General features: G+C 40.1%; 1 protein-coding gene across 1 annotated transcript; it reads right to left on the bottom strand.

The window, feature by feature from the left end:
- Positions 1-333: 333 nt before the first annotated feature.
- On the bottom strand, positions 334-1,266 carry LOC133065275 (olfactory receptor 1L8-like). Its single transcript, XM_061156090.1, has one exon. It carries the CDS (start codon positions 1,264-1,266, stop codon positions 334-336), a length of 933 nt encoding a protein of 310 aa, XP_061012073.1.
- Between the last annotated feature and the right edge of the window lie 13,325 nt (positions 1,267-14,591).

Below are 14,591 nucleotides of genomic sequence, written 5' to 3'. Positions count from 1 at the left end.
TGTGGGAAACAAAGGTTTCAACAGCATTTGGGACAACAAAAAAGATGTGGTTTCCTGGAGAAGAGGAAGACAGGAAGAGAGTTGCAGATATATGAAAACTGGAAGCCAAGATTTTGGTAGACCTGGAGCCTATTACTGAATCATCATAAAGTCTCCATGGTTGGTAGTTTCATGTGTAAAGAAGTGGGTGCAACCCAACATCCATGACACTTGTGAGTGTCTACTGACCTACAAGAATTTATCATGTGTATCAGGAACCAGCAGAAACAGGATCTAGAGCCTCAGAGAAACCCACGGACATATCCCCAAAAGGCTAGGATTTCCTCCTTCTGGCTAGGATTTCCTCCTGCCCGTCATCTTCCCCAGGCCCCTCTTCATGTCTTTGTTCCTCAGACTGTAAATGAAAGGGTTGAGCATGGAGGACAGAACCGTGTAGACAAGTGTCGCCACTCGGTCCCGAACAGTGTAGCTGGACAAGGGCTGTAAATAGACATAGAAGATGCTTCCATAAAACAGGATCACCACAGTAAAGTGGGAGCCACAGGTGGAGAAGGCTTTGCGTTTCCCAGCAGCCGAGGGGATCCTGAGAACTGCTACGAGGATTCGCGCATACGAGAAAACAATGCATAGGAAGGGGGTCACCCAAAACACCAGTCCTTCTGTCTTTATTATGAGATCATTGACAAATATGGAGGAGCAGGACAGTTTCAGCAGAGGGTTGATGTCACAGAGGAAGTGGTGGACAACTTTGGAGTTGCAGAAGGTGAGCTGATTCAGCAGAAGTATGTGTAGGAGTGTGTGAAAGTGAGGCAGTGAGCAGGAGAAGGCCACCAGCAGGACACAGGTGTGGCAGCTCATGATGGTGACATAGTGAAAGGGATCACAGATGGCCACATAGCGGTCATAGGCCATGGCTGCCAGAAGATAACTATCAGTGTTGCCCAAGACATATGTAAAATACATCTGGGTCAGACATCCAGCGTAGGAGATGGTCTTCTTCTCTGACAGGAAGTTCACCAGCATCCTGGGGATAATGGTTGTTGAGAAGCAAATGTCAATGAAAGACAGGACACTCAAGAAGAAATACATGGGGGTGTGCAGTTGGGGATCAGAGTGGATGGCCAGGATGATGAGCACATTCCCTGTTATGGTGACCAGGTATATGATGAGGAAGAGGATAAAGAGTGGCTTCTGGTCCTCTGGCCGCGAGGAAAGTCCCAGGAGTATGAACTCAGAGACACTGCTGGTTTGGTTGAGTCTTTCCATTGCCTTGTGTCTAGTTATGTACAAGAAGGTTTGTTATTTATCATGCTCCAATTCCATAGCCCAAATTACAAGAACCCAGCAAGTCTTGTTGTCCTTTATCTGGGCACTATTAGCAGCTGTGCTGGGAAAGCTTGTTACCCTCCTGGTCCCTTGATGTGGTCCTCCCTTCCCAAACCCATGTCATCATGAGGCCCTTATGCTGAAACCTGAAGGAACAGAAGAAGTGTTTTCCTTTAGAATCCATCACAGCTGAACCCCTTTATTCAAGTTCCTTAGTTCCTAGTCTGTGAAATCTGTGTCCCTGCTGGGAATACAGCAATAGAACAAAAATTCTTGCCCTTGTGTAATTCATGTAGCTTGGGTGATAAGTCACATGATCACAAACAGTATGTGTAGTATAATATCAGGTAGCGATACATACATGTAGCTGTACAGAATACTTGAAGGATGTATATTGTCACCCTGATTATTTAACTTATATTAAGATTACACCATGCAAAATGCAGGGCTGGATGAAGCATTAGCTGGAATCAAGACTGCTGGGAGAAATACCAATAACCTCAGATGCAAAGATGATGCAACCTTTATGGCAGAAAGTGAAGAGAAACTAAATGGCCTCCTGATGAAATTGAAACAGGAGAGTGAAAAAGCTGACTTAAAACTCAACATTCAAAGAATTAAGATCACGGTATCCAGTCCCATCCCTTCATGGAAAATAGATGGGGAAACAATGGAAACAGTGACAGATTTACTTCTCTTGGGTTCCAAACTCACTGCAGATGGTGATTGCAGCCATGAAATGAAAAGATGCTTGCTCCTTGGAAGAAAAGCTATGACAAATCTAGATAGTGTATTAAAAAGCAAAGACATTACTTTACTAGGTTCATCTAGTCAAAGGTATCGTTTTTCCAGTAATCATGAATGGATGTGAGAGTTGGACTATAAAGAAAGCTGAGCACCAAAGAACTGGGGTTTTTGAACTGTGGTGTTGGAGAAGACACTTGAGAGTCCCTTGGACTGCAAGAAGATCAAACCAGTCCATCCTAAAGGAAATCAGTTCTGAATTTGGAAGGACTGATGCTGAAGATGAAACTCCAATACTTTGGCCACCTGATGTGAAGAACTGACTCATTGGAAAAGACCCTGTTGCTGGGAAAGACTGAAGGCAGGCGGAGAAGTGGACAACAGAGGATTAGATTGTTGGATACTGTTATCGACTGGATGCAGATGAGTTTGAGCAAGCTCTGGGTGTTGGAGATGGACAGGGAAGCCTGGTGTGCTGCAGTCCATAGGGTTGTAAAGAGTTGGACATGACTGAGTGACTGAACTGAACTGAACTGAGTGATAAATTTGTTAAAAAATAGGGTATTATTAGTATAAGCAATTAGAGATCATTGGAGGTGGGAGAATTTCAGATATTGAAGTGACAGGACCCCCATTCTTTACAAAGGCAAATTCAGTTGTTATAAAACTAGACTTTGCATGTCTTCAATAGAAATAAGCATTTGCCAAAATAATCAACAGTGAATATCTGAGAGGAATATTGAATCCGATTCAACAGTGTTTTTTCCTTGTTTGGACACAGAATGAAAGGTTCTTAATCTTTGGAAGGTTAAGCCCTCTTTAACTCATGGCATGCTACTACCATCAGTCTGTGCAAGTCTCCCCTCTTTCATAAATCGTTCATCCCTTCATTAATCCCCTGTCCTACACCACTATTGTACAGAAGGGCATCCATTGTTGACTATACAATTCATGTTTAAAATTTCTTCTCTTGTATATTTATTCAAAGAAACCTATGAGAAACATGTAACTATGTGTCTTCCAGTCATACTCAGGTCAACAAGCCTTATGTGTGTGTGTGTGCTCAGTCGTTCAGTTATGTCCAAGTCATTGAGGTCCCAAGGACTATAGCCTGCCAGGCTCCTTTGCCCATGGAATTTTCCAGGCAAGAATATTGGAGTGAGGTGCCATTCCCTTCTCTGGGTGATCATCCCAGGGATTGGATCCTTGTCTCTTACAACTCCTACACTGGCAGTCAGATCCTTTACCACTAGCACAACCTGGGAAGGCCTTGAAGTCATATATGATATATTAATTTATTGATTGATATACTAATTTATTTAACATTGTTAAATTAATATATTCCTTCATTTACAATTAACTGCTCATATTTTTATTTCAGTTATTAAACATCTTTAAACCATAAGTACTTCACGTGTAATATAGGACACAAATATTCACATTCTCATGAAGATTTGGAGAGATAATGCATGAAAACACTTAGAAGAGAGAAAAGCATATTGTCAGCATGGAGGAGAAGCTGTTGATCCTCATCAGTCCCTGTGTCACCTCCCTTTATCTTCTGTTTCCTGATGTTCTCAAAATCAATTAATTTATGTACGTAACGTATCACATCCCTCACTGCCAAATTGTCTGGCTAATTTCAGGATTTCGCAGGTTTTTATGGAAGGAATATTTGTTTATGCCTCGAGTAATTGGATGAATCATAATTAAAGCTAATAATAATAACCAATATTTATGAGTAAGTATTATGTACCAAGCTTATGCCAAACATGCCACTAAATCGCAAGGAATTATGAAGCATTTCAGGAGACTAAGGCTTACAGAGGTGCAATGGTTTGCTGAAGTTCACTAAGGACGTGAGAAGCAGTCAGGATTGGAACTCCAAGCTGGCTCACTCTGAGTTTATGCTCTCCAGTGTTAAGCTTCCCCTCCTCTAGTTATGGTATGTTAATCGTCTGTCACCATCAACAAAGGCACTTGTTTTATTGTTCTAAAAATTTCCTACTAGAATTGCCCTTGTACTCTCTGACACACTTTCTTCTCCTATATTCAGAATTTATCTCTGTATTTGCTAGAGAGGTGGCCTATCTTTCTGTGTTGTAGAGATGGTGGAATTTGAAAATTTGAATATTCATGATTAACAGGCCAAATCGGGTGGAAATATTGGCCATGTATGACTGTGGCATGTCTGGTGTGGGGAGCTGGTGTCGTGCAGTGACAGCGCCCTCTGCTGAAGACAAAAAGTGAGGGGTTTGATTTATCCTGTATCACCTGCTCACAAGCTGGTTCCTGACGTTTTATGAATAACAAGGGAGACACCATATCTGTAAAGCAGTACATCACACGCAGATCAATATTCAAAAGTGAGTCGTTTGTGAAAGGGCTGCCTGGGGAATGTGTGACACAAAAATTAGCAAAGATTTGGTGAATTAATGGAATTGATTCTCTAGCTCAGAAAAGTGAGCAACACCCAGGTTGATGACTAGAAACAAGTAGGAGGATTTCTGATGGGAGAATCAGGAAGAACATTCTAAAAGCAGAGGGTGAGTGGATCAGTCCAAGACTGCAATCTTTCTCTCTCACTCTCTCTTTTTTTTCTACTTGTGTGGTTTTGTTTCCATAAAAACAAATGGTATATATGGCCTAGAAGTCCAACTGGCTGGATTTAAAACCAAATTCCAAAAGGAAGTTTTATTTCCATGGACCTATGACTTCTCAATCTGTGAAATATTTGAAAGTATAAGGGAGAAAAGAGTAAGGTACCAAATTGGGTTGGAATAGCCAAGTGAGTGGCCAGCTTCAGAAGCTCACCTCCACATTGAGATGCTTTTCTTTCCTTCCCAGCCACTCCAGAAGATGATGTGCACCTCATCTGTTAATCAAGTCAACTCTGCTTCTCAGCCAAAGTTCAGCCTCGGCATGTGTCTCCCATGTACTTCTGGACTGATTGACAAGGAGAGAAGCAGGGATGGAAGAGGAGCTGCTATACTACTCCAAAGTGATAACAGGTTTCCCTTCCCTGACCTCAACGGCCACTTCTTTCCTAACATCTGGTCCCTAGCTCACTGCTGCTTCTGCCAGCTCCAGATCTCAGAAGGCAGAGATGCTCTGACTCAAGTGGGAGGACTCCCCTGACTGAGGAAACCCAGCCAGCTTCTCATGAGTCTGAGGTCTGCTCTACTGGCCTCTGGGGTGCTTGTTAGCCTGAGGGAGTTGAGGTGTGATGACCTCTCTAGAGAGGTTGTCCTGGGATCTCTGTAGGAAGAGAAAGCAGAATGGAAATCACAGCCAGCACTGCTGACTCCGAGAGGACAGGGACTCTTAGATTTCCTGTTTAGATGTTGGGACTAATCTCAGATCTTCTGAACCTTAGTGCACTATCTCATGGGCATGCTTCAGTTTTCCCAACTATGTTTTGTATGGACAAATACTAATGGGGGTGAATATTTTTATTTTGGACATTCAAATGTGGACCAAGGTGTATTCTAGATCCTGGCAGGTCATAGGTTAATATATTGGAAGTTTAAAGCTTTCAGGGAATGCAGTGGTAGATCTGTGTGCTCTCAGTGTCTGTGCTTCCCAGTATCTGGGTTGGTGTGTGGACTAGACCTTTTTCCATATGGTATGCAGTTAACGTTTATGTATGTTTAAAGCACAGAGTCATGCAAAGGATATTGTCATATGTAACAAATGGGCATTGGATTAAAATGCATGTATTTTCAGAGTTTATTCTCAGAGCAGTGTTTGAAGTTTAGTGTTGAGGAAATGAGATATTTATTAGAATCCTGCCCTTTTCTGTTAGCAGTTATGTTTAAGAAGTTAATAGCCTATAGAAGCCTAAAGTTCTTCCTTTACTAAATGAGGATAACACCGCTCCTTGGCATGAAAATTGGAGAGAATATTTCATTTTGAATTTTATACAGAAAATATGGTGTATTTTGGTGACCATCATCCATAGCAAAGTTACAGGAAACAAAGTACATTCAGCTACTGCCCTCAAAATAAACCACTGCCTCATGCAATACCCATGAGTCCTTTTCCTTAGTGGTGAGTTTATGTTTTAAAACTTGAATCTACATATTAAGAGTAAGAAATGTAAAGACAGAATTCTTGGCTTTGGGTCTTGTCTCCTCCACTTACTATTCATGCATCTGTCTGTCTTTCTATTCATTCATCCTCTTGACAAGTATTATTAATTTTTTCCAGCTTTATCGAGATATAATGGACACATAACACTGGTTAAGGTGTCCAACTCAGTGATTTGATAGATGTTTTTATTACAAAATGATTACCACAATAATCATAGTTAACATACATAGTTATGATTTTTGTAGTGATAACTTTTAAAATCTATTGTCATAACAATTTCAAATATATAAGATAGTCTTGTTAATCTGAGTCACCTTGCTGTATCTTTACCTATACTACAAAGATGATAACAAATTATTTCCCAAATTGACTATACCAATTTATATTTCTACTTCCCTGGTGGATCAGATGGTAAAGAATCTGCCTGCAGTGCAGGAGACCAAAGTTCAATCCCTGGGTCAGGGAGATCCCCTGGAGAAGGGAATGGCTACCCACTGCAGTATTCTTGCCTGGAAAATTCCATGGACAAAGTAGTCTGATGGGTTTCAGTCCATGGGACCATGAAGAGTTGCACAGGACTGAGTGACTAACACACACACATATTCCTACTAGAGGACAAATTTATATTTCTAAATATTTTCTTAAACCCTTAATATTTATCCTCAGAATTCTTATTTTTGTTATCTATTGGTGTGCAATAGCTTCCCATTGTGATTCAATTTTAATTTCTCTGATTATTAATGAAATGCAGCATCTTTTCATGATTACTGGTCATTTAGATTTCCTTCTCTTTTGTGCAATGTTTATTCAATTCTTTTTTCATGGATGCCCATCCCCCTCAGCTCCTGGCTCTGCATGCTTTTCTTACTGATTTCTTGGGATATTTATGTTCTCTTACTATGAGTGTTTTGTTGGTTTTGTGAATTTCAAATATCATTTACCATTCTGTCATTTGTCTTTTTCTTCTATGATGTCCTTTGATTTTAACACAGTCCAGGTTACCATTTTCTCTTATGGTGATTGCTTTCTTTCTGTTTGTTATTTAAGAAATATTTTTCTATCTTAAGGAGACAAAGATAGTCTCCTATCTTTTTCTCAAACTAATAGCTTTTGGTTTTCATATGTAAGTTTGTAATTCATCAGGAGTTAAGTTTTGCATATGGAGTGTCGTAAAAATCCAGTTTTATTTTTCCATGTGAATGTAACACTCTTAGCTCCATTCATGAAAAGATGCTCTTCAGTGCCTCTTTCATAAGTCAAGTGTATACCAACATGTGGGTGTATTTCTGGGTTCTCTATCATGTTCTAGCTGTCTTGTTGTCTCAGAGTCTTTCTGACCATAGGTATATAGTGAGCCTTGATGTCTGGCAGACTATGATTCTCACAGTATTGTTTCTTAGTACGTCGCATCACTTGAGGACTTGTTAGAAATGAAAATGCTTGGACCTCACTCAAACTGACTCAAGGGACATAGTCATAGGTCCATGGTCATACTTAGTCTTGAGAAAAAGTGTTAAGATCAAGATTTTCTCTTCCAAAGTCAAAGTGTTGATGTTGATAACTCTGCGTTGTGTAGAGTTGCGATTGCTGCATGCAGCGAGTGTTTCCTCTTTATCTAGTTCCTTCCAGTGTGAGAATCAGGACACTGAGTGGAGGGTACCTTTGCTGATCTGACTTCCTTTGTACCTCCTCTTTCCTATGCTGGCATGACATTCTTGCTGTTTAAATTAAATGTTGCAATAAATACTTCAAAGACACAGTCATCAAGACAGTATGGTCCTGCCCCAAAGACAGAAATATAGATCAATGGAACAAATAGGAAGCCCAGAGATAAACCCATACACCTATGGACACCTTATCTTTGACAAAGGAGGCAAGAATATACACTGGAGAAAAGACAATCTCTTTAAAAAGTGGTGCGGGAAAACTGGTCAACCACATGTAAAAGAATGAAAATAAAACACTTTCTAACACCATACACAACAATAAACTCAAAATGGATTAAAGATCTAAATGTAAGACCAGAAACTATAAAACTCCTAGAGGAGAACATAGGCAAAACACTCTCTGACATAAATCACAGCAGGATCCTCTATGACCCACCCCCCAGAATATTGGAAATAAAAGCAAAAATAAACAAATGGGACCTAATTAAACTTAAAAGCTTTTGCACAACAAAGGAAACTATAAGCAAGGTGAAAAGACAGCCCTCAGATTGGGAGAAAATAATAGCAAATGAAGAAACAGACAAAGGATTAATCTCAAAAATATACAAGCAACTTCTGCAGCTCAATTCCAGAAAAATAAATGACCCAATAAAAAAATGGGTCAAAGAATTAAACAGACATTTCTCCAAAGAAGACATACAGATGGCTAAGAAACACATGAAAAGATGCTCAACATCACTCATTATCAGAGAAATGCAAATCAAAGCCATAATAAGATACCATCTCACGCCAGTCAGGATGGCTGCTGTACAAAAGTCTACAGGTGAAGATGGCAGAGGAATAGTGCGGGGAGACCATTTCTCCCCTACAAATTCATTGAAAGAACATTTGAACGCTGGGCAAACTTCACAAAACAACTTCTGACTGCTAGCAGAAGACATCAGGCACCCAGAAAAGCAGCCCATTGTCTTCAAAAGGAGGTAGGACAAAATATAAAAGATAAAAAGAGAGACAGAAGAGCTAGGGACAGAGACCCGTTCTGGGAAGGGAGTCATAGTGGAGGAGGTTTCCAAACACCAGGAAACCCTCTCGCTGGCGGGTCTGGGGGAAGTTTTCGAATCTCGGCAGGCAACCTAACTGGGAGGAAAAATAAGTAAAACGCACAGATTACATGCCTAAAAGCAACTCCCAGCAGAAAAGTACCCCAGACGCCCACATCCGCCACCAGCAAGTGGGGGCGGAACGGAGAAGAGCAGGGAGCATTGCTTAGGGTAAGGACCAGGCCTGAATACCCTGAGGGCAATTGGAGGGAGCTAACATGAGATAGCAACTTAAACTGTGGGATAGCAAGAGAGAGAGAGAAAATTAACCAGCCCAAACACACTGTTGGCCATTCGCAGAACAAAGGTTCTGAGCAATTGCAGAGAAGAGCCAGCCAGCGGCGGACTGGTCTATCCCCTGCTGGAGGCAGGAGGCAGGGGGGAGGGGAATGGGGCAAACTTGGCCCCAGAGACGGCACCCCCTACCAAACTGCAAACAGGCCTCCAGTTTCTAACTAGACTTCCCGAGATTCTGGATGGTTGACATCCACCGGGAGGGTTGAGGCTAGAGGCCAGCTCCCAAGAACAGACACAAGGCACACGCACCGGACTGGTGCACACGGAAACTGAGGCTGGGGCCATGGAGGGGAGAAGGCACACCACACCTGGGGAGAGTGCACCTGTCAAGCTCCTGGCTGCCTGAGCTGCTTGGGCCAGGGAAGGCACAAAACGCAGGCCCAACTGAGTCCGCACTTTTGTGCAATATCCGAAAACTGGAACCGCATGCAACGCAGGGCCTGCTCCATATAGAGCAGCCGGGAGCCTGAGCAGTGTAGACAGGGGAGAGCACACACGCGTGAGCGGAGGGAAACTCAGTGTGGCCGGAACACTGCGAGTGCTCCCCACACACGCCAGCGATATCTGCCTGCAGCACCCTTCCCTCCCCGCAGCATGACTGAACAAGTGAACCTAAACAAGAGACCACCTCCACCCGCCTGTGTCAGGGTGGAAACTAGACACTGAAGAGACTGGCAAACAGAAGCCAAATAAACAAAGGGAACCGCTTCAGAAATGACCAGTGCAACAGACTAAAATCCCTGTAGGTAACACTGACTACACCAGAAGGGGCCTATAGATATCGAGAAGTGTAAGCTGGAAAGAGGAGCTATCTTAAACTGAACCAAACCCACACTGACCACAGCAGCTCAAGAGAAATTCCTAGATATATTTTTACTTTTTAAATTTTTTTTAATTAAAAATTTTTTTTCTTTTCTTTTCTTTTTTCTTTTTTCTCTTTTATTTTCTTTTAAAATTCCCTATTACTCCTCCATTACTCCTTAACTTTCATTTTGATTTTCATATATTTTTACTATTTTTTTTAATTAGGAAAAATTTTATTCTTGTTTTATTTTTTTCTCTTATTTTCTTTTAAAGTCCTCTGTTACTCCATTGTTACTCCTTAATTTTCATTTCACTATAACCTTGCAAAAAAAAAAAAAGGAAAAGCCATATTTGAAAAATGAACTTCATATATATTTCTAAAATTTTTTGTGTTTGTATTTTTGTTTTAATATTGTATTTTTAAGAGTCTAACCTCTACTCTAGATTTTTAATCTTTGTTTTTCAGTATTTGATATCAATTTTGGATATTTAAGAATCCAATATTCAGTACCCATTTTTACTCAGGAGTGTGTTGATTACTCTCTCACAATCTTGACTCTCTGTTTTCTACCTCAGAACACCTCTATTTCCTCCCTCCCCCTTCTCTTCCTAATCCAATTCTGTGAATCTCTGTGGGTGTCGGGGCTATGGAGAACACTTTGGGAACAGACAACTGCATAGATCTGTCTCTCTCCTCTTGAGTCCCCCTTTTTCTCCTCCTGCTCATCTCTATCTCCCTCCTCCCTCTCCTCATCTTCATGTAACTCTGTGAACCTCTCTGGGTGTCCCTCATGGTGGAGAATCTTTTCACCACTAACCTAGAAGTTTTATTATCAGTGCTGTATAGTTGGAGAAGTCTTGAGACCACTGGAAGAATAAAACTGAAACCCAGAGGCAGGAGACTTAAGCCCAAAACCTGAGAACACCAGAAAACTCCTGAATACACGGAACATTAAGTAATAAGAGACCATCCGAAAGCCTCTATACCTACACTGAAACCAACCACCCAAGAGCCAATAAGTTCCAGAGCAAGACATACCATGCAAATTCTCCAGCAACAAAGGAAGATAGCCCTGAACGTCAACATACAGGCTGCCCAAAGTCACACCTAACACATAGACCCATCTCAAAACTCATTACTGGACACTCCATTGCACTCCAGAGAGAAGAAATCCAGTTCCACGCACCAGAACACCAACACAAGCTTCCCTAACCAGGAAACCTCGACAAGCCAATTGTCCAACCCCACCCACTGGGTGAAACCTCCACAATAAAAAGGAACCACAGACCACCAGAATACAGAAAGCCCCTCCAGACACAGCACTCTAAACAAGATGAAAAGGCAGAGAAATACTAAACCGGTAAAGGAACATGAAAAATGCCCACCAAGTCAAACAAAAGAGGAGGAGATAGGGAATCTACCTGAAAAAGAATTTAGAATAATGATAATAAAAATGATCCAAAATCTTGAAAACAAAATGGAGTTACAGATAAATAGCCTTGAGACAAAGATTGAGAAGATGCAAGCAATGTTTAATAAGGACCTAGAAGAAATAAAAAAGAGTCAATTAAAAATAAATAATGCAATAAATGAGATCAAAAACACTCTGGAGGGAACCAAGAGTAGAATAACGGAGACAGAAGATAGGATAAGTGAGGTAGAAGATAAAATGGTGGAAATAAATGAAACAGAGAGGAAAAAAGAAAAAAGGATCAAAAGAAATGAGGACAACCTCAGGGACCTCTAGGACAATGTGAAATGCCCCAACATTCGAATCATAGGAGTCCCAGAAGAAGAAGACAAAAAGAAAGGCCATGAGAAAATACTCGAGGAGATAATAGCTGAAAACTTCCCTAAAATGGGGAAGGAAATAGTTACACAGGTCCAGGAAACCCAGAGAGTCCCAAACAGGATAAACCCAAGGCAAAACACCCCAAGACACATATTAATCAAATTAACAAAGATCAAACACAAAGAACAAATATTAAAAGCAGCAAGGGAGAAATAACAAATAATACACAAAGAGATTCCCATAAGGATAACAGCTGGTCTATCAATAGAAACCCTTCAGGCCAGAATGGAATGGCAGGACATACTTAAAGTAATGAAAGAGAATAAGCTACAACCTAGATTACTGTACCCAGCAAGGATCTCATTCAGATATGAAGGAAAATTCAAAAGCTTTACAGACAAGCAAAAGCTGAGAGAATTCAGCACCACCAAACCAGCTCTTCAACAAATGCTAAAGGATCTTCTCTAGACAGGAAACAGAGAGAGGTTGTATGAACGTGAACCCAAAACAACAAAGTAAATGGCAATGGGACCACACCTATTAATAATTACCTTAAAAATAAATGGGTTGAATGCCCCAACCAAAAGGCAAAGACTCGCTGAATGGATACAAAAACAAGACCCCTATTTATGCTGTCTACAAGAGACCCACCTCAAAACAAGGGACACATACAGACTAAAAGTGAAGGGCTGGAAAAAAATATTTCATGCAAACGGCGACCAAAAGAAAGCAGGAGTCGCAATACTCATATCAGATAAAATAGACTTTAAAATAAAGGCTGTGAAAAGAGACAAAGAAAGACACAACATAATGATCACAGGACCAATCCAAGAGAAGATATAACAATTATAAATATATATGCTCCCAACATAAGAGCACCGCAATATGTAAGGCAAACGTTAACGAGTATGAAAGAGGAAATTAATAGTAACACAATAATAGTGGGAGACTTTAATACCCCACTCACAACTATGGATAGATCAACTAAACAGAAAATTAACAAGGAAACACAAACTTTAAATGACACAATGGACCAGCTAGACCTAATTGATATCTATAGGACATTTCACCCCAAAACAATCAACTTCACCTTTTTCTCAAGTGCACACGGAACCTTCTCCAGAATAGATCACATCCTGGGCCATAATTCTAGCCTTGGTAAATTCAAAAAAATTGAAATCACTCCAGTCATCTTTTCTGACCACAGTGCAGTAAAATTAGATCTCAATTACAGGAAAAAAATTATTAAAAATTCAAACACATGGAGGCTAAATAACACGCTTCTGAATAACCAACAAATCATAGAAGAAATCAAAAAAGAAATCAAAATATGCATAGAAATGAATGAAAATTAAAACACAACAACCCAAAACCTATGGGACACTGTAAAAGCAGTGCTAAGGGGGAAGGTCATAGCAATACAGGCTTACTTCAAGAAACAAGAAAAAAACCAAATAAATAACCTAACTCTACACCTAAAGCAAGTAAAGAAGGAAGAAATGAAGAACCCCAGGGTTAGTAGAAGGAAAGAAATCTTAAAAATTAGGGCAGAAATAAATGCAAAAGAAACTAAAGAGACCATAGCAAAAATCAACAAAGCTAAAAGCTGGTTTTTTGAAAAAATAAACAAAATTGACAAACTGTTAGCAAGACTCATTAAGAAACAAAGGGAGAAGAACCAAATTAACAAAATTAGAAATGAAAATGGAGAGATCACAACAGACAACACTGAAATACAAAGGATCATAAGAGACTACTACCAGCAGCTCTATGCCAAAAAAATGGACAGCTTGGAAGAAATGGACAAATTGTTAGAAAAGTATAACTTTCTAAAACTGAACCAGGAAGAAATAGAAGATCTTAACAGACCCATCACAAGCAAGGAAATCAAAACTGTAATAAAAAAAATCTTCTAGGAAACAAAAGCCCAGGACCAGATGGCTTCACAGCTGAATTCTACCAAAAATTTAGAGAAGCACTAACACTGATCTTACTCAAACTCTTCTAGAAAATTGCAGAAGGTAAACTTCCAAACTCATTCTATGAGGCCACCATCACCCTAATTCCAAAACCAGACAAAGATGCCACAAAAAAAGAGAAAACTACAGGCCAATATCACTGATGAACATAGATGCAAAAATCCTTAACTAAATTGTAGCAAACAGAATCCAACAACATATTAAAAAAATCATACACCATGACCAAGTGGGCTTTTTCCCAGGAATACAAGGTATTCAAAGTCAATCAATGTAATACACCACATTAACAAATTGAAAGATAAAAACCATGTGATTATCTCAATAGATGCAGAAAAAGCCTTTGACAAAATTCAACATCCATTTATGATTAAAACTCTCCAGAAAGCAGGAACAGAAGGAACATACCTCAACATAATAAAAGCTATATATGACAAACCCACAGCAAGCATTACCCTCAATGGTGAAAAATTGAAAGCATTTCCCCTGAAATCAGGAACAAGACAATGGTGCCCACTCTCACCACTACTATTCAACATAGTTTTGGAAGTTTTGGCCACAGCAATCCGAGCAGGAAAAGAAGTAAAAGGAATCCAGATAGGAAAAGAAGATGTGAAACTCTTGCTGTTTGCAGATGACGTGATCCTCTACATAGAAAACCCTAAAGACTCTACCAGAAAATTACTAGAGCTAATCAACGAATATAGTAAAGTTGCAGGATATAAAATTAACACACAGAAATCCCTTGCATTCCTATATGCTAACAATGAGAAAACAGAAAGAGAAACTAAG

This window comes from Dama dama, chromosome 11, assembly GCF_033118175.1.
Source record: "Dama dama isolate Ldn47 chromosome 11, ASM3311817v1, whole genome shotgun sequence".
Lineage (NCBI taxonomy): Eukaryota > Metazoa > Chordata > Mammalia > Artiodactyla > Cervidae > Dama > Dama dama.
Note: the sequence above shows the minus strand (reverse complement) of the source record. Positions and strands in the feature narration are given on the sequence as shown.